The sequence below is a fragment of the Hoplias malabaricus genome, chromosome 15, assembly GCF_029633855.1.
Source record: "Hoplias malabaricus isolate fHopMal1 chromosome 15, fHopMal1.hap1, whole genome shotgun sequence".
NCBI lineage: Eukaryota > Metazoa > Chordata > Actinopteri > Characiformes > Erythrinidae > Hoplias > Hoplias malabaricus.
The window spans coordinates 25356593-25375976 of NC_089814.1; the positions used below are offsets into that span (position 1 = coordinate 25356593).

At 40.4% G+C, this 19384-nt stretch overlaps 1 protein-coding gene across 1 annotated transcript; it reads left to right on the top strand.

The window, feature by feature from the left end:
• Positions 1-7333: 7333 nt before the first annotated feature.
• Positions 7334-16240, top strand: LOC136668565 (beta-1,3-galactosyl-O-glycosyl-glycoprotein beta-1,6-N-acetylglucosaminyltransferase 4-like). The gene is made up of 3 exons (XM_066646166.1): positions 7334-7515; positions 13734-13868; positions 14373-16240. The coding sequence occupies exon 3, from the start codon at positions 14374-14376 to the stop codon at positions 15658-15660; it is 1287 nt and encodes a 428-aa protein (XP_066502263.1). The 5' UTR covers positions 7334-7515; positions 13734-13868; position 14373; the 3' UTR covers positions 15661-16240.
• Positions 16241-19384: the final 3144 nt, after the last annotated feature.

The following is a 19384-nucleotide window of genomic DNA, read 5'->3' on the forward strand; positions in this document are numbered from 1 at the left end:
TAAATCAGAAATCTGATTTTTCTTCTCCCACTTAATTCTAATATTCATGTACACTCAACCACCAATGATGATATATGAATTTCTGACCACGAGGGGGCATCACACACCAGTCTCAGTGCGCCAAGAAATTCATGTCCTCCATAACCTATATACTTGTAACAATTCTTCACTCAGGTGCTCCTCTTTCAGTTGGAGATATCACCCCCACACACTTACTAGGTCAACGTTTAGGGTCTCAGAGGACTCCTCCGTTCGTAATGCCACTTTACTCTAGAGAAAAAGACAGTGTCCTCCCTCCATTTTTCCCACATTTTTTTGTGATGGAGTGATGGAGCCATAACGGACGATGCAAACTGAGCTCCTGGTTATGAAGAAACTCATTTGATCTTTGACTGAATACAAAGATCTTATCTTCTCATGCTGAAGGAACAACTTAAAAAAATACATTGTATTTTCAGGCTCAGTCATATCCCCCTAGGAGTCTCTGGAAGATGTGCCCTATTTTTTTTTTTTATTCAGATACTATCAAGTGCTCAACAACTACCGGATACTACTATGCAAGGACAAGGCACTATCACATAAGCCCTGGAAACCACCCTGATGGAAACCACAGCTTACATTCTAAGCTTGCCAAGTTGCATTTTCCTTTGAACAGCAGATGTTAGCTTAGGTAAAGTGTTAGATGAACAACAAGAACTGATAGTATTTGGTGCTAACAAAATATGCTTTCACACAGCTCCAGGGGGTTCTAGTCTGGGCCTGTGGTTGTATGTTTGAGTCCCTCTCCGGGTGACTGTCTGTGAGGAGTTTGGTGTGTTCTCCCTGTGTCTGTGTGGGCTTCCTCCCACGGTCCAAAAACAGGCTGGTAGGTGGATTGATGACTCAAAAGTGTCCGTAGGTGTGACTGTGTGTCATCTTATGGAGGACTGGTACCCCCTCCAGAGTGTGTTCCCGCCTTGGGCCCAATGATTCTGTGTAGGCTCCAGACATACCGTGACCCTCAACTGGATAAGTGGTTAGAGAAAGTGAGTGAATGGGTAAATATCATCTGGTGTTCAACTGTTGTCTGGTGCTCACACAGCAAAATCACACATTCTGTGTGCCATTTTCAGTGTGTTACAAACATATCTCCCTCATGAAGGCCTCTGTTTCCTGTAGTTCTGGCTGCAGTAAGTCTGCCCTCTGCCAGTGTTCAATGATCTAATGCATCTCCCCAAATGACCTTCCACAGCTCAGACCCAGCTGCTGTCGCTCTCTCACGCTTCCTGCTCTTACCTAGTCATTAATGGTCATGGAAAACTGATGTGTATAAGTGTGTGTATGATGTATGTGTGTGTGTGTGTGTGTGTGTGTGTGTGTGTGTCTTCAAGCAAATCCTGAAGCAAACTGTGCTTTTGTGTAAAAGCTTCTCCAGCTGGGACTTCTCCATTTTGTGGATATGTGACTGTGAGTTTCCACCCCAATCTCCACTACTCATTGCTCACTAACAGCTCAACACACAAATTAACAGAGAGCCAAGGGAGCTCTAACTAATCTAATAGCATAATGTTTTTGAATCATTTTTTGTTAGACTCTCAGAGTCCGTTTTAATTCCAAGGGCAGAATGGCTACTAAAAATGGGCACAAAGACTCTAGGTCTTATTCTTGACATTTATTACCTTAATATCTTCTGAAAACAATAAACTACTGAAAAAACAATGTGCACACACTCTGTCAGTATATAACATGCTGTGGAGGGTTTGAATGCTGAAGTATGCCTTATTTGAACAGAGGTGAAAGACCTAATTTACCCAGTTAGCTGGAGCCAGAGCGGCAGGCTATAAATAAATATACCAAATTCCACAAGCCACGACTCTCCCTCATCTCGCATTTCACTCAGCGATGAAACATTTGAGAGCCTGAGAAAAACACCAGCATTAAGTTCATGGGCTTCCTCCTTTTTCATAGATGTTATTAATTTTGTGTTGTGACATCAGAAGCTTGCACAGTGCTGCAGATATGAAGATGGAGATTAGTTGCATTAATGTCAAAGTGAAGTCTCATGAATGTTCAGTTAAATGTTGTACATTAAAAACCTTTAAAAAATCATAATGGTAATATGTAATTGAACAGTACAGTGGAGTGCTGGAGAACATTGTATGTATATAGTAAACAGAGAAAGGACATCAATAAAATTCATCACTAGTTACAATATGCAAATTTGCTCTTTCTTTATCTTTCACTCTCTCTTTCTCTTTCTCTCTCTCTTTCATCCCCCACCCCACCCCACACACACACACACACCCACAGTTGTTTCTCAGAGGTTTCCAATAAGCTCTTGCGTAAAACCAGACCTACAGTGAGACCCATACAGACCAGGCAGAAAGCCAGAACAGCTCACTCTGTGTCAGTGTTTCTGCTTCAGACATGTCCTGTTGGAGGAAGGACAGAAACTGTGTTGTTTCTGTACACATTTACACAATTGGCAGGTGTCCATGAATCTCCCTGAAGCCAGTGACCACCAGCTGAAACAGATTTCTCACCACAGCTGGAGACACCGTGGCTAGAGCTCGCGCTGAAAGACTCTTTATCCTAAATCGTTATTTTAATGTTTTTCTCATCATCCACAACATCTATAATTCTGTAACCCTGTATCAATATACATTCATATATCAGAAACACTGATTTTGTACCTTCTGAAAAACTGCTTCCTCCTTCTCCAACTGAACTTTAGAGGTATGGAAAACGTTATTACCACCAAGACTGAAAATGAATACTAAATAAATAAAGAGGAAGTATGGACACAGGAAATACAATGACACACTGGTCAGTTCAGTTGTTGCTGCATAATTGTCTACACTCTTAAAAAAATGTGTTTTGTTTACTTTGCAGTTAATTATTGGTGGGGGTGGGGGGGGGGGGGGGTAGGCGGTGTGGCAGTGATGCTATAACATTTGCTGTTATTTGTTTACATCGAAATATACTGGCACCACTCCTCAGCCTGTGGTAGAGAATTGTCTGAGGTTATCAAATATTGCTTCAAGCCTGAGCTTGTTCAGGGTCGTGAGTGTCTGATGATGAAAGCAGTAACCTCAGCAACATTCCATCTCTCCATTAAGCTGCATGACAGGAAACACCAACTTTCCATGATGCCTTCCACTGTTTATTCAAGCAGTTTTTCAAAGAGAAAAGGAAAGAACATACATTTTCTTTTTAATTGATGATAAAGTGTTGTTACAAGTAATTGTAAAGTGTTGTTCAGTAGTTTTGATTAATTTTTCTATAATATAGCACAATAAAAAATTTATAAACTTTTCATATATATATATATAAATAAAAATTTATATTTGCAATGCAAATGGGGTGTCTGTCATTAGTCCTGATAAGCCCAGACCCCCAAAATCTTAGCCGAGGCCACAATATATTATGCAGCAAAATATATAATATTATAATACTGTGAATTATTTACTCAATCTGTAATAAACACTTAATTACAGACTTAATTCATGGCTGCCTACTTTGATAGGGTGTAAATTATCTGTGGTCAGACACCAGAGCTGAGCACCATTTAATGAGTTTCTGAAGAAAAGTTTCCTCTTCTCTACTTTAACTGACTCTGAGCAGATGACCGCACTGACCAAGTGCTACTGTCTGCAGCAGGCTGCTTTTAATCCAGATCAAATTACAAGCAGCACAGCTATTTTCCACAGCAGCAAGTATCTGCTCAGGAATCCTTCAGAGCTCAGGCCTCTGTGAGGGCTCAGATGTGTGCAAGCAGAGCTGGGCCCTCAAAACACCCAGGGTCCGCTCCAGTCCACTTAAGCTCCGTGTGGCAATAGTTATGCTTATTTAGTATTTCACATAAAACGTCTTAAGTTACAGAGAAGCTATCTGTGTGTGCGTTTTCTGACAAGTACAAAATTGGTACAAAATAATGTATTATTATAACTAATGTTATTAATAATAAAAATTTAGAAATTTATGAGAATATATATTCATTCATTATCTGTAACCGCTTATCCAATTCATGGTCGCAGTGGGTCCAGATCCTACCTGGAATCATTGGGTGCAAGGCAGGGAATACACCCTGGAGGGGGTGCCAGTCCTTCACAGGGCAACACAGACACACACACACACTCACGGACACTTTGGAGTCACCAATCCACCTACCAACGTGTGTTTTTGGACCATGGGAGGAAACCGGAGCACCCGGAGGAAACCCACACAGACACAGGGAGAACACACCAACTCCTTACAGACAGTCACCCGGAGCGGGAATGGAACTGTGTGACTGCGACACACTACCTGCTGCGCCACCGTGCGAATATATATATATATATATATATATATATATATATATATATATATATATATATATATATATAAATATACTTCTTGAACATGCTACCTATATATATATATACTTCCAGAAAGGCTCATAATGATCATTTGTATGTTGCTGTCAACAGTGCACTGACAACAAGAATAAGAATAAATGTTTGAACAACATGATCCAGAGGACACACAACCCAGACTTCGGGTTACTGCAATGTAGAGATTAACTCAGATAAGGCTCTTTCTATTGTCTCAGACTTGTCTTAAACTAGGATGTGAATGTCTTAACTGGACTTCACAGTATTTAACTAAAACATCAAAAAAAATTTGAACCTGAAGTTGTTCCAGCTATATATATAAGCTTTTATATATATATATATATATATATATATATATATATATATATATATATATATATATATATATATAAAAGCTTCACTGAACACACAGGTGTAATCTGTAATTATAAATGTTGCTCTGCATACTTTTGCCCAATTTTAACCCTTCTTCATTGGTCAGGACCACTATAGGTGTGATTTGGGTGGGGGGTCATTACAAGAATCAGGTTCACTTTGTTAAAGATTCGTTCCATAAAGGACCAAAAGACACTTTGAAAAGAGCTTTAGCCACTGCTGGACCAAACTCAATTTAGCTTAGCGTGCTGGCACACAACATTTCCTCTGAGCTTTCAGAGCCTCATTTTACTGTTTCTTTTGTGAACAGGATGTGAACATATGACTTTTTTTTTTTTGACCTGTTGACAATCGAAACTATAATGCAGTAGTAGGTAGCATGTTTGTCAAAATTCCTCTGATTGTGTCAAGGTTTTTTTTATTTGATGGCAGTATTTATTATGAAGCTTTTCACCCTGAGCTGAGCAGATGTGTTTAGTGTATGAAATTAAGAAGTGATCAAGAAACTTCTTGGCAGGGGGACGTGGGGAATGATTTAGCATTAGCTGCTACTCTGTTAATTACTCATAAAGCTATTAGTTATTTATTCACTTTTACTGTGAGAAATGCAGTGTGTGTTTTCTCCTACCTAATGAATAATATTGAGCCTTAAAGTTACAGTGTGTATATGTATCTTTGGAACAGTTCATTTTCTGCACTTATCTTGTGCTTCTTGAGGATCCAAGTTCAAATTCAAACCCAAATCCAGATGATAAGGTGGGCTATGTTGAGGATGTCCGTTAAAGGAGGTAGGTAGAAGCAGCCCTGGAGTCTGTATGAGTTGTGAAGGCCTTTAGCAAAGGTCTGTGCTGAATATATGCCATCATGTTGGTGCATCAGTATGACATATGCCAGAGATATTAAGCTACAAGTGTGGGGTGAAAAAGTGGATTGTATGTAATGGAGGGATAATGAACGGAGGGCAGATAACGGGGGGCAGGTCTTGAGGCAGGTGAGCAGGGGACCCTGAGTGGCAGACATGACATGTAAACATCATAAATATATATTAGGTTTGATAGTATATCTCCAATTCTTCTTAAAGATACTAATATACAATGGTCGGAAAGCTTAGAATCTACATTTCACACAATTACAATCTCTCCACAATGAGCTTTCAGACAGAAATCGGTTGTATACATTTTCAACATGCTTATAAAATAAATTGTGGACTCTGTGTTGTAGTTCTGCTTATTCAGGTTGGAACACATTCCTAAATGTGCTTTAGTGTAGGAGTTTTTCATAAACAGTTAAGACCAGCTTAACTGGTCTTAAAAACTGGTGAAAAAAAAAGAAAAAAAAGAAAAAAAAAAAAAAAAAAAGAAGGTGGAATGTGTCCAGCTTTGGTTTATCCAAACGACAGGCAGCAGACTCAGAAATGAAAGGACATTTTGTTTGGTCCAGGGGCCTCGAGTTGGTGAAGAAAACTGACATGAACTACATAACATGTTGGGTTCAGGAGAAACAAAATAACCCCTGCAGCAAACCAGGAGCAAAGTCTGCAGAGTGACCCCCAATATCAAGTCTAGAAACAGAGCTAAACTTATCGAGGTGTTGAGTGATTACATTTGTAAGGTTATGATTTTCATTTGAAAATGAAAAACACTTTTTTACTTCCTGAAAGGCTCATAAGGATCATCTGTATGTTGCTGTCAACAGTGCACTGACAACAAGAATAAGAATAAATGTTTGAACAACATGATCCAGAGGACACACAACCCAGACTTCGGGTTACTGCAATGTAGAGCTTAACTCAGATAAGGCTCTTTATAAAGCGAGCTCGATTTTTGGGGTCTTAATCTTGATTTGTTTTCATTTGAACTTAGTCTTGTCTCTTCATCTTGACTTGAATTTCACACAGTTCATTACAGGGGAGACTGGCACTACCAATGAAGACAAATGGAAAGTGGCCCGACACACGTGTGTCATCAGAAATTCTGAGAGGGAAGGCAAATTAATAATAAAACAACCCTCCACCAATGGTTGTCAACAAGCTAGGTCGCTAATTGCTAGCACCTTTACCTTGAACCACAGTTCTTCCCTAAGGACCTCCTGCAGAACTGTCTCTGTACCCTCCGTAAAGACTTTAGGACTCTAATGCACATAAGTCCACTTGTCAGCTCAATGCTGGATCTGTTAGACCTGGTGAATCAACAAAACGGTCTGGACATTGGTTTCTTTGTTCCACAGACAGCACTGAAACCTGTAACAAATGGTCCTTACATACTTTTTGCTATATTTGCCTCTGATTTTAAGCAGTTTAAGTAGTTTAAAACTACTTCACATGGGATGAATGGGATCTGGACTGAGCCAGGGTGGATTTAATATTTAACCCAAAGTTAGGTTCACACACATTTTAAAACTGTTGTCTTGCTTTGATATTCTTATGTACGGTGACCTTGAGAGTCTTGAAAGGCGCCAAAAATAATATGTATTATTATTATTATTATTATTAAAACAGAGGAAATATAACTACAACATTAGTATATTAACTATAGTAAACTACAAATACATACATGTATGGGAATATGATTCCCCGTGTTACATACCCGTAGACAAGCCCCTCCTCAAATGTAACACGCGGAGAGTAGACACCCGTGTTACATTTCCTCCACAGGGACTTACTCAGCCCTCTCACTCGTGCACCAGTTGGAGCTGCTTTTCCAGTCACACATTCAAAGAGGGAGGAGAGAGAGAGAGAAAGAAAGACAGAATAGAGACTTCGCTGGACTCTCCGATCCGCATGTTTCAGGTAATTTCTATCACTTTTGGTCAGTTTTGCCGCGCGAAAGTCTCGAGGAGAAAATGCGCTGGAACGCTGCCTGTTGCTTTGTTTGCTTGCGAAATCTGTTGTACGTCTGCAGGACGAACTGTCCTTTAAGTCTACACACGAGACAATATATGGATTTGTACTTTTAGGATTTTTGAAAACTCAGATATCCTTTTGATATCAGTGACTCTCATCCCTCCTCAGCTCCATCTCCTTCACATTCAGACATCATCTTCCTGTGTGTATTTTTATTTTATCATGGGTGTTTGTGTAATGTGATGGTTTGTGGTGTGTAGAGCAGTATGGTGAGGGGATATATATATATATATATATATATATATATATATATACAGGCACATCTCAATAAATTAGAATATCATCAACATGTTTGTTTATTTCAGTAATTCAGTTTAAAAAGTGAAACGTATTAAATAGATTAGTTACAAACAAAATGATCTATTTAAAGCATTAATTAATTTTTCTGTTGATGATTATGGCTTACAGCCAATGAAATCCCAAATGTCATTATCTCAGAAAATTAGAATATTATATACGACCAGTTAAAAAATTATTTTTCATACAGAAATATTGTCTTACTAAAAAGTGTAGTGCACTGAGTACTTGGTCTGGACCCCTTTTGCATATATTACTGCATCAAAGTGGCGTGGCACGGAGGCAATCGGCCTGTGGGACTGCTGGGTGTTATGGAAGCCCAGGTTCCTTTGATAGTGGTCTTCAACTCATCTGCATTGTTGGGTCTGGTTCTTCTCATCTTCCGAAATGGCCCTTTAGGTCAGACGAGTTTGCTGGCCAATGAAGCACAGTGATACTGTGGTTATTAAACCAGGTACTGGTACTTTTGACAGTGTGGACTGGTGCCAAGTCCTGCTGGAAAATGAAATCTGAATTCCATAAAGTTTGTCAGCAGAGGGAAGCATGAATTGCTCTAAAATGTCCAGGTAGACGGCTGCGCTGACTTTGGACTTGATATAACACAGTGGACCAACAGCAGATGATGACATAGCTCCGCAGACCATCACTGATTGTGGAAACTCAAGTAGCGTGGATTGTGTACTTCTCCACTCTTCCTCTGGACCTTGATTTCCAAATGAAATGCAAAATTTACTTTCATCTGGAAACAAAACTTTGGACCACTGAGCAACAGTCCAGTCCTTTTTCTCCTTGGCCCAGGTAAGACGCTTCTGGCATTGTCTCTGGGTCATGAGTGGCTTGACACAAGGAATGTGGCAGTTGTAGCACATGTCCTGGATACATCTGTGGGGGTGGCTCTTGAAACACTGACACCAGCATAAACCGTAATCATCAGCATTAAAAGAAATAAACGCTTGAAAATATCACTTTGTTACTAATGCATCTATATAATATATAGATGTACCTGTAGTATTCTGTGAGCCAAAGTGTAGAGTAGTGCAGTGTGATGTGTATGGGAGTGTTCTGTGAGCCGAAGTGTATTTTAGTGTGATGATGTGTATGTGTGTATGGGAGTATTCTGTGAGCCGAAGTGTATTTTAGTGTGATGATGTGTATGTGTGTATGGGAGTATTCTGTGAGCCCAAGTGTATTTTAGCGTGATGATGTGTATGGGAGTATTCTGTGAGCCGAAGTGTATTTTTAGCGTGATGATGTGTATGTGTGTATGGGAGTATTCTGTGAGCCGAAGTGTATTTTTAGCGTGATGATGTGTATGTGTGTTTGGGAGTATTCTGTGAGCCAAAGTGTATTTTAGCGTGATGATGTGTATGGGAGTATTCTGTGAGCCGAAGTGTATTTTTAGCGTGATGATGTGTATGTGTGTATGGGAGTATTCTGTGAGCCGAAGTGTATTTTTAGCGTGATGATGTGTATGTGTGTTTGGGAGTATTCTGTGAGCCAAAGTGTATTTTAGCGTGATGATGTGTATTGTGTGTATGGGAGTATTCTTTGAGCCGAAGTGTATTTTAGTGTGATGTGTAGTATGTGTGTATGGGAGTATTATTTGAGCCGAAGTGTATTTTAGTGTGATGATGTGTATGTGTGTATGGGAGTATTCTGTGAGCCAAAGTGTATTTTAGCGTGATGATGTGTATTGTGTGTATGGGAGTATTATATGAGCCGAAGTGTATTTTAGTGTGATGATGTGTATGTGTATATGGGAGTATTCTTTGAGACGAAGTGTATTTTAGTGTGATGATGTGTATATGGGAGTATTCTTTGAGCCAGAATGTATTTTAGTGTGATGATGTGTATGGAAGTGTTCTTTGAACCGAAGTGTATTTTAGTGTGATGATGTGTATGTGTGTATGGGAGTATTCTGTGAGCCGAAGTGTGTTTTAGTGTGATGATGTGTATTGTGTGTATGGGAGTATTCTGTGAGCCCAAGTGTATTTTAGCGTGATGATGTGTATGGGAGTATTCTGTGAGCCGAAGTGTATTTTTAGCGTGATGATGTGTATGTGTGTATGGGAGTATTCTGTGAGCCGAAGTGTATTTTTAGCGTGATGATGTGTATGTGTGTTTGGGAGTATTCTGTGAGCCAAAGTGTATTTTAGCGTGATGATGTGTATGGGAGTATTCTGTGAGCCGAAGTGTATTTTTAGCGTGATGATGTGTATTGTGTGTATGGGAGTATTCTGTGAGCCGAAGTGTATTTTAGTGTGATGATGTGTATTGTGTGTATGGGAGTATTCTGTGAGCCAAAGTGTATTTTAGTGTGATGATGTGTATTGTGTATGGGAGTATTCTGTGAGCCCAAGTGTATTTTAGCGTGATGATGTGTATGGGAGTATTCTGTGAGCCGAAGTGTATTTTTAGCGTGATGATGTGTATGTGTGTATGGGAGTATTCTGTGAGCCGAAGTGTATTTTTAGCGTGATGATGTGTATGTGTGTATGGGAGTATTCTGTGAGCCGAAGTGTATTTTTAGCGTGATGATGTGTATGTGTGTTTGGGAGTATTCTGTGAGCCAAAGTGTATTTTAGCGTGATGATGTGTATGGGAGTATTCTGTGAGCCGAAGTGTATTTTTAGCGTGATGATGTGTATGTGTGTATGGGAGTATTCTGTGAGCCGAAGTGTATTTTTAGCGTGATGATGTGTATGTGTGTTTGGGAGTATTCTGTGAGCCAAAGTGTATTTTAGCGTGATGATGTGTATTGTGTGTATGGGAGTATTCTTTGAGCCGAAGTGTATTTTAGTGTGATGTGTAGTATGTGTGTATGGGAGTATTATTTGAGCCGAAGTGTATTTTAGTGTGATGATGTGTATGTGTGTATGGGAGTATTCTGTGAGCCAAAGTGTATTTTAGCGTGATGATGTGTATTGTGTGTATGGGAGTATTATATGAGCCGAAGTGTATTTTAGTGTGATGATGTGTATGTGTATATGGGAGTATTCTTTGAGACGAAGTGTATTTTAGTGTGATGATGTGTATATGGGAGTATTCTTTGAGCCAGAATGTATTTTAGTGTGATGATGTGTATGGAAGTGTTCTTTGAACCGAAGTGTATTTTAGTGTGATGATGTGTATGTGTGTATGGGAGTATTCTGTGAGCCCAAGTGTATTTTAGTGTGATGATGTGTATTGTGTGTATGGGAGTATTCTGTGAGCCGAAGTGTATTTTAGTGTGATGATGTGTATAGTGTGTATGGGAGTATTCTGTGAGCCCAAGTGTATTTTAGTGTGATGATGTGTATTGTGTGTATGGGAGTATTCTGTGAGCCCAAGTGTATTTTAGTGTGATGATGTGTATTGTGTGTATGGGAGTATTCTGTGAGCCCAAGTGTATTTTAGCGTGATGATGTGTATGGGAGTGTTCTTTAAACCGAAGTGTATTTTAGTGTGATGATGTTTATTATGTGTATGGGAGTATTCTGTGAGCCCAAGTGTATTTTAGTGTGATGATGTGTATTGTGTGTATGGGAGTATTCTGTGAGCCCAAGTGTATTTTAGTGTGATGATGTGTATTGTGTGTATGGGAGTATTCTGTGAGCCGAAGTGTATTTTTAGCGTGATGATGTGTATGTGTGTATGGGAGTATTCTGTGAGCCGAAGTGTATTTTTAGCGTGATGATGTGTATGTGTGTTTGGGAGTATTCTGTGAGCCAAAGTGTATTTTAGCGTGATGATGTGTATTGTGTGTATGGGAGTATTCTTTGAGCCGAAGTGTATTTTAGTGGGATGATGTGTATGTGTGTATGGGAGTATTCTTTGAGCCGAGGTGTATTTTAGTGGGATGATGTGTATGTGTGTATGGGATTATTCTGTGAGCCAAAGTGTATTTTAGTGTGATGTGTAGTATGTGTGTATGGGAGTATTCTGTGAGCCAAAGTGTATTTTAGTGTGATGTGTAGTATGTGTGTATGGGAGTATTCTGTGAGCCGAAGTGTATTTTAGTGTGATGATGTGTATGTGTGTATGGGAGTATTCTGTGAGCCGAAGTGTATTTTAGTGTGATGATGTGTATTGTGTGTATGAGAGTATTCTGTGAGCCAAAGTGTATTTTAGTGTGATGATGTGTATGGGAGTGTTCTTTGAACCGAAGTGTATTTTAGTGTGATGATGTTTATTATGTGTATGGGAGCATTCTGTGAGCCCAAGTGTATTTTAGCGTGATGATGTGTATTGTGTGTATGGGAGTATTCTGTGAGCCGAAGTGTATTTTAGTGTGATGATGTGTATTGTGTGTATGGGAGTATTCTGTGAGCCCAAGTGTATTTTAGTGTGATGATGTGTATTGTGTGTATGGGAGTATTCTGTGAGCCCAAGTGTATTTTTAGCGTGATGATGTGTATGTGTGTATGGGAGTATTCTGTGAGCCGAAGTGTATTTTTAGCGTGATGATGTGTATGTGTGTATGGGAGTATTCTGTGAGCCGAAGTGTATTTTTAGCGTGATGATGTGTATGTGTGTTTGGGAGTATTCTGTGAGCCAAAGTGTATTTTAGCGTGATGATGTGTATTGTGTGTATGGGAGTATTCTGTGAGCCAAAGTGTATTTTAGTGTGATGATGTGTATTGTGTGTATGGGAGTATTCTGTGAGCCAAAGTGTATTTTAGTGTGATGATGTTTATTGTGTGTATGGGAGTATTCTGTGAGCCAAAGTGTATTTTAGTGTGATGATGTGTATTGTGTGTATGGGAGTATTCTGTGAGCCGAAGTGCATTTTAGTGTGATGATGTGTATTGTGTGTATGGGAGTATTCTGTGAGCCAAAGTGTATTTTAGTGTGATGATGTGTATGTGTGTATGGGAGTATTCTGTGAGCCAAAGTGTATTTTAGCGTGATGATGTGTATTGTGTGTATGGGAGTATTCTGTGAGCCGAAGTGTATTTTAGTGTGATGATGTGTATTGTGTGTATGGGAGTATTCTGTGAGCCAAAGTGTATTTTAGTGTGATGATGTGTATTGTGTATGGGAGTATTCTGTGAGCCAAAGTGTATTTTAGTGTGATGATGTGTATTGTGTGTATGGGAGTATTCTGTGAGCCGAAGTGTATTTTAGTGTGATGATGTGTATTGTGTGTATGGGAGTATTCTGTGAGCCGAAGTGTATTTTAGTGTGATGATGTGTATGTGTGTATGGGAGTATTCTTTGAGCCAAAGTGTATTTTAGTGTGATGATGTGTATGTGACACAGCTCCAGGGGCCTGGAGGTTGTGGGTTAGATTCCCACTCCGGGTGACTGTCTGTGAGGAGTTGGTGTGGTCTCCCCGTGTCTGCGTGGGTTTCCTCCGGGTGCTCTGGTTTCCTTCCACAGTCCAAAAAGACACGTTGCAGGTTGATTGGCAACTCAAAAGTGTCCGTAGGTGTGAGTGAATGTGTGTGTCTGTGTTGCCCTGTGAAGGACTGGCGCCCTCTCCAGGGTGTATTCCCTGCCTTGCGCCCAATGATTCCAGGTAGGCTCTGGACCCACCGCGACCCTGAATTGGATAAGCGGTTACAGATAATGAATAAATGAATGAATGAAAGAATGTGTATTTGTGTATGGGAGTAATCTTTGAGCCGAAGTGTATTTTAGTGTGATGATGTGTATGTGTGTATGGGAGTATTCTGTGAGTGAAAACTGCTGGAGTGAAGAGAGCTTCTCTGAAAAAAAATAAACTTTGAATTAAGTTAAATACTTAAAATGTTTGAAGTTTTGAGTGAAGTTTTGAAAAACCTGCTGAACATAATTGTTGACCTCATGGCTCTTCCTTTTTTCAGGGTGGTGAAGTCATCTCCACAGTAAAGGCATCTGTAATGTAGAGAAGCTTTCAGTTACACTGTGTGGCTGTCGATGTCAGCACTAAGAAGCCTCTGATGGACTCTCCGCAGGCGAGTGCCCGACAGTGGAGCAAGGTAATACAAACAACTTGAAGTGTCCCAGCTTTTGAAGTGTGCTTTGGCTCTGTGAGAGGTTTGTGTTTTTAGGGTGTTACTTTGTTCAGTTCTAAATTCAAACCTTGTGCTCTATTGAAGAGGAACCCCACACCTTTTTCAAAAGTTTCTCATAATCACCTGTGTGAGTGGTGGACACAGTGTTGGACAGTGTTCTGGTGGGTAGTGGTAGATAGTAGAGACTCCATATCTCCAATACACACCCACCATTTTGTTTCCTCTCCATTACCCCTTTTTCTTAGGGGATTTTTTTTGCTTTGAAACTGTATAGGAGTTATATAATAAGGAGTGCATATCTTGTCACTTCCTGGTGTAACTTCCCTTGACACGCTTTTAAATGTTTAAACCCTTTAGACATCTGTTTCCTATGATCATCTCAACAGGAAAAAGCCACCAGTTCAGGGGTACACAAATATTTCAATTGGACTCTTATGGCTTTCTTTTGACTGTTGTTTCTTTTTACAGAATGAGAAGATGTGTTGGCCGAAAGTGGAGAAAGTCTCGATTATTCATCTTCATGTCAGCACTAGCATTTTTTTGTTTGGTAATTAGATATGCAAAGGTTTGTGAGAACATCTGCTTGAGCACTACTGAACCTAGTGCTCCACAGACGAACAGGCAGAGACTCACCGAGCAGCATGGCATCAACTGTTCTGACATATATGACATGGACCCTGTGGCGTTGGGAAAGTCTTTATCCCTCAGAAGGCGAGCTGTACCTGTGCTGGACGACGAGGACATAGCCAACGCTACCTCTGACTGTGGACTCTACCTGGCATCTAAGGGCTATAGAAGTGTTCATACATCTGCAGCAGAGCAGGAGTTCCCTCTGGCCTACTCCTTGGTTGTCCACAAAGATGCAGCCATGGTGGAGAGGATCCTGAGGGCCATCTATGTTCCCCAAAACATCTACTGCATTCACTATGACCTGAAGTCTTCTCCTCACTTCATAGCAGCCATGAAAGGGCTAGCCCACTGTCTGCCTAATGTCTTTATCTCCTCCAGGCTAGAAAGGGTGCAGTATGCTAGCATCACTCGCCTATTGGCTGACCTCAACTGCCTCTCTGATCTCATGGAGTCGCCGGTCAAATGGAAGTACGCCATCAACCTGTGTGGCCAGGACTTCCCCCTGCGCTCCAATGCAGAGTTGGTGGAGGAGCTGAAGGCTCTGAAAGGCGCTAGCATGCTGGAGTCAGTTCGCCCTAGCGAGCTGAAGAAGCAGCGATACAGTTACCGATATGAACTGAAAAATGCCCAGTCTCAGTACCACCAAATTCCTGTTAAAACTGACCAGGCCAAGCCCCCACCGCCACACAACATTCAAATGTTTGTGGGCAGTGCCTATTTCACTCTGTCCAGGGAGTTTGTTAGCTTTGTCCAGTCAAGCCCCTTAGTGAAAGATTTCCTCTCCTGGTCAGAAGACACGTATTCACCGGATGAGCATTTCTGGGCCACTTTGATTCGATTTCCTGGCATCCCAAGTGAAGTATTGCCTTCCCATCCAGATATTTCAGATATGTTGAGTAAGACGCGCTTGGTCAAGTGGCAGTATATGGAGGGCTCACTTTACCCTTCATGCACTGGAATACATGTACGTAGTGTGTGCATTTATGGTGCGGCCGAGCTGCGGTGGCTCCTGAATGAAGGTCACTGGTTCGCCAATAAACTGGACCCCAGAGTGGATCCAGTGCTGGTGGAGTGTCTGGAGGAGAAGCTGGAGGAGAGACAGAGAGGAATGTCCACTGCTCACTAACCGCTGCCAAAGATTTACTCTGTGATTGGCCTGAATTGTATCTGGCTTCTGAATGACTTTGCTGACAGATGTTTTAGATTTTTAAACAGAAACTATTTTCTAAAATTAAATATTTCATTTGTTAAGAAATTCTTTTGGTGTATAAGGCTCCATTTCAGAGAATTTAATGATGCTTTTCCATTACATGGTACCTACTCAGCTCAGCTTGTCTCTGCTTTTTTGCTTTTCAACTAGGCCAATCAACTTGTATTTTTGTTTAGTCCTTGCTTGCTAGTAGTTCCAAGCCGTGTAAACCTTGCACAGCAAGGACATTCAATGAAGTATGTTAAACATTACTGATCTGTGAGAACTGGTGCACAGGGCCATGTTCAATGCCAAGGAACTAAAAAGCATGTTGAGTCGTGATGAGCTGAGTAGGTACAATGCAGTGGAAAACACAATTGCTGCACTTTCCATGAGCCCTGATCCCTGTCCATGTCACTGTCTCACATTACACCACTTTGAAAGACTTTGTTTACAACCTGGTTTTTGAAATGTGAAAAACTGCTGGTATTCTCTGTAAAAAAATAATAATAAAGAACTGTGCCTTAATTATTCAATTCAAAGATGAATGCATTTGAATTCAGTTATTATGAAGAGGAAAATGAAGTTGGTGCTTTGAGTGCCGTAAGGACTAGAAACTCTCACTTGTTAAGACATGGTTTACCCACTCTCCTTTCACCCCAGGGAGGAGTTAGCACAGTTCTTTATAGCAATCTTTGCGTTGTACTGTCTGCAGTCAGTTTTCATTGGGCTGGGCAAGTCTGAATCTAAAATCTGATTGGCTGGGACATGCTCAAAACATTATAAAATACTACACACTCTGAAAAACAGACACAGTCACAGTCATTACATGGCAATATTCCAGTCTGCATCACTGTAGTAATGCTAATGCTGATTTTAATATTACTGTGATAATGCTAATGCTAATTTACTGTGTTATATTGCTGATGGGTTCATGTTTGTACTTTTAAATTCAGTAAATTCCATTATCTGTTCACTTAATAACTTTCAACATGTAGCTTTTGGAAGCGCCTGCCTCCAATGTTTACAGCTCTTTAAAAGTTAGATGGAATTCCCTTTGGACAGAATCAGTCCCAGAATCCAAGCAGAAACGTTTCCATGCCTGGGCTAGCGCTGGACTAAGTGTCTCCAGTGATCACTTGCTACAGTTTCATTTGTAGTCTATGATAATACCAATGTGGCCAGACCCTGCTTGGACACTGTTTTTTTTGCACTGCAAACTTTGAAGGCAGAGAATGTAAATTAATTTCTTTAGTTTAATATAATTAAAGGTTAGAGCTTCTTTCTCAAGGTTTATGGATAGTATATGTTTGTCCACATTCTCATCTGCTGTATGAGCTCCAGATGTGTGCTTCCTGTTACATGGGGATTGTGCTGATCTTTATTAATGTTTTGGGCTGTCGGTTGTAGTGTTGCTGACATTTCTAGTATCACATTTTTTTCGGGTACTGCTGGTGGTTCAGAAGCTTTTAGAAATACTTGCTGACGATCGTCATTGCCAGTAATGGGCGGCAACCTATTACTTTTTGGAATGAAGCTGCACCACACTTCTGATGCCATCCAACATTATGTAATAATGTTGGATGGCATCATTATATAATTTTTTTTTTTTACCAAGTTTATTTGGAATTACACACTGAATTATGCAGTCATTTACACAGTTAATTACAGAGTAAATCAGTCTTTGAGGCTTTTATTAAAACTTAGATTTAGGGGTATGAAAAATTTGTGGACATTTATTTACAAAGACTATTTGGGTGACTTGATTTCCAGTGTGTGTTAGCCACAGTAGCTTCATAGTTCCAGCTTTAACCTGTAACAGGCACATATAATTTCTACTCAGACTGTACCTTTAACCAGAGTAAGAATATAAGACTGTCTAATTTAGAGTGTGCTTCTGACAGTGAGAGTGACAAAGTGCATCTGAAACAGTGGGTGTGAGAGATTGCGACACTGAAATTGTGTCTGAGAGAATAAGATGGTGAGGATAATAGCAAGACTATCTGAGACAAGATTAGAATTAGAGAAGTTGTTTTTGGAGAGAAAGGCTCGTAACATCAGTTAAATGATTTTGTAAAGCCAGAGATAAAGCCCTGACCCAAGCTTTGACCCTAACCCTGACCCCAGCCCTAATCTTAGCACCAACCACAGACCTATCCACAGCCTTAACCGACAATAACACCCTCAGCTTCTTATAATATGTCTGACCTCACAGCTGCCTCATGATTTAAAAGATATTGTGGACCACCTTTTTCTGAGTGAATTTGGCTGCTTTTAAGCTCACCGTTCTCAGCGCCGTTAATCCCCCCCAGCACTGGGCTAAGAAATCAGCATTGGTCATATTCCCAGCAGTAAGTCTGGGTAGTGTAGTGAGAGAATATTAATGCTCTATAAATGTGAATTGTGTCAGTGATGGGACTGAAAGCTCTAATGCGGAGCAACAGAATACTCAAGGAGTGCGTCAGTTTCTTCTCTTTTTACTCTCCAATCGGCCTTAGCCACATTCTGAATTATTTACACTGCTGACCACAGCTGTCTGTAGTGCTGTGAATAATACGCTGTTTCTCTGCTGCACAGTCACTGTACAGAGTCAATGCATGCACTGCACACAGTGTATGCACACTGTTGCTGAGCCCATTCACAACACAGTTGGCACACAGTGGCTCACACAGTTACTGCACACATTCGTTGCATGGTGGCTCCATGCAGTCGCACATTACATCTGCTTTTGATCAAGTTCATTTTAATCTGGAATTCTTGTCTTATTAAAGTTTGAGTCATGAAGCTTGTTGTGGGCATTCCCATCCACAAACCCTTCCCTAAAAGAACCACACACCCCCTAGGAATAAACATGTCTCCTGTGTCTCTCTCTCGCTCTCTCTCTCTTTTTCTAAAGAATCCTTTCTTTTGTTTCGTGTCCTGTATTTCACACTGATCTGGCTCTGTGTGTCAGTGAAAAATCAGGCAGATGGGCCCAAACATTGTGGTGCTCTGCTGACTTTATAAATCCAAAATGGAAAAATGCTGACAGGAAAAAGGAAACAGTGATATAGTTGTTATCAATTTATTTATTTATTTTGTTCCAGACACTTTTTTCCTGTCTCATGAGTGTTGAAATGAAAAGCTAGAATGGACTAGCAGGCAGGACTGGTTGGTATCACAGGATTTCCTGTATGTATCCTGTGTGTTTGTGTGTGTGTAACCTAGGGGTTTGTAATGAGAGCACAGGGCTAAGGACACCTCTTTAAACAAAAGTGTAAGTGTCGAGTGTGTAGGGGTGAGTATGTATGTGTGAGTGTGTGGGTGTGTAAGAATCTGCAATAATGTGTGATTGCATGTATGGGTATCTGTGTGTGTGTGTGTGTGTGTGTGTGTGTGTGATGGATTGGTAAAAGTAAATGAATCTGCTTTGAGTACTCTTGTTCTAACCTGCTGTGGTCAGTGGAAAAATGGTGCACAGCAGGACACTCCGTTTGAGCAGCCTCACATACCCTCATTTTAGTTTATTTAAAGCTTTTTTTTATAACAATCTGTAAATTCAGCACAGAGTCCTCCAAACTCTTTCATTTATCTAAACCCTAGCCCTCCCACCCCATTAGTCATCAGCAGCTCTTGTCAGCATCTTTTCTCTCTCTCTCTCTCTCTCTCTCTCTCTCTCTCT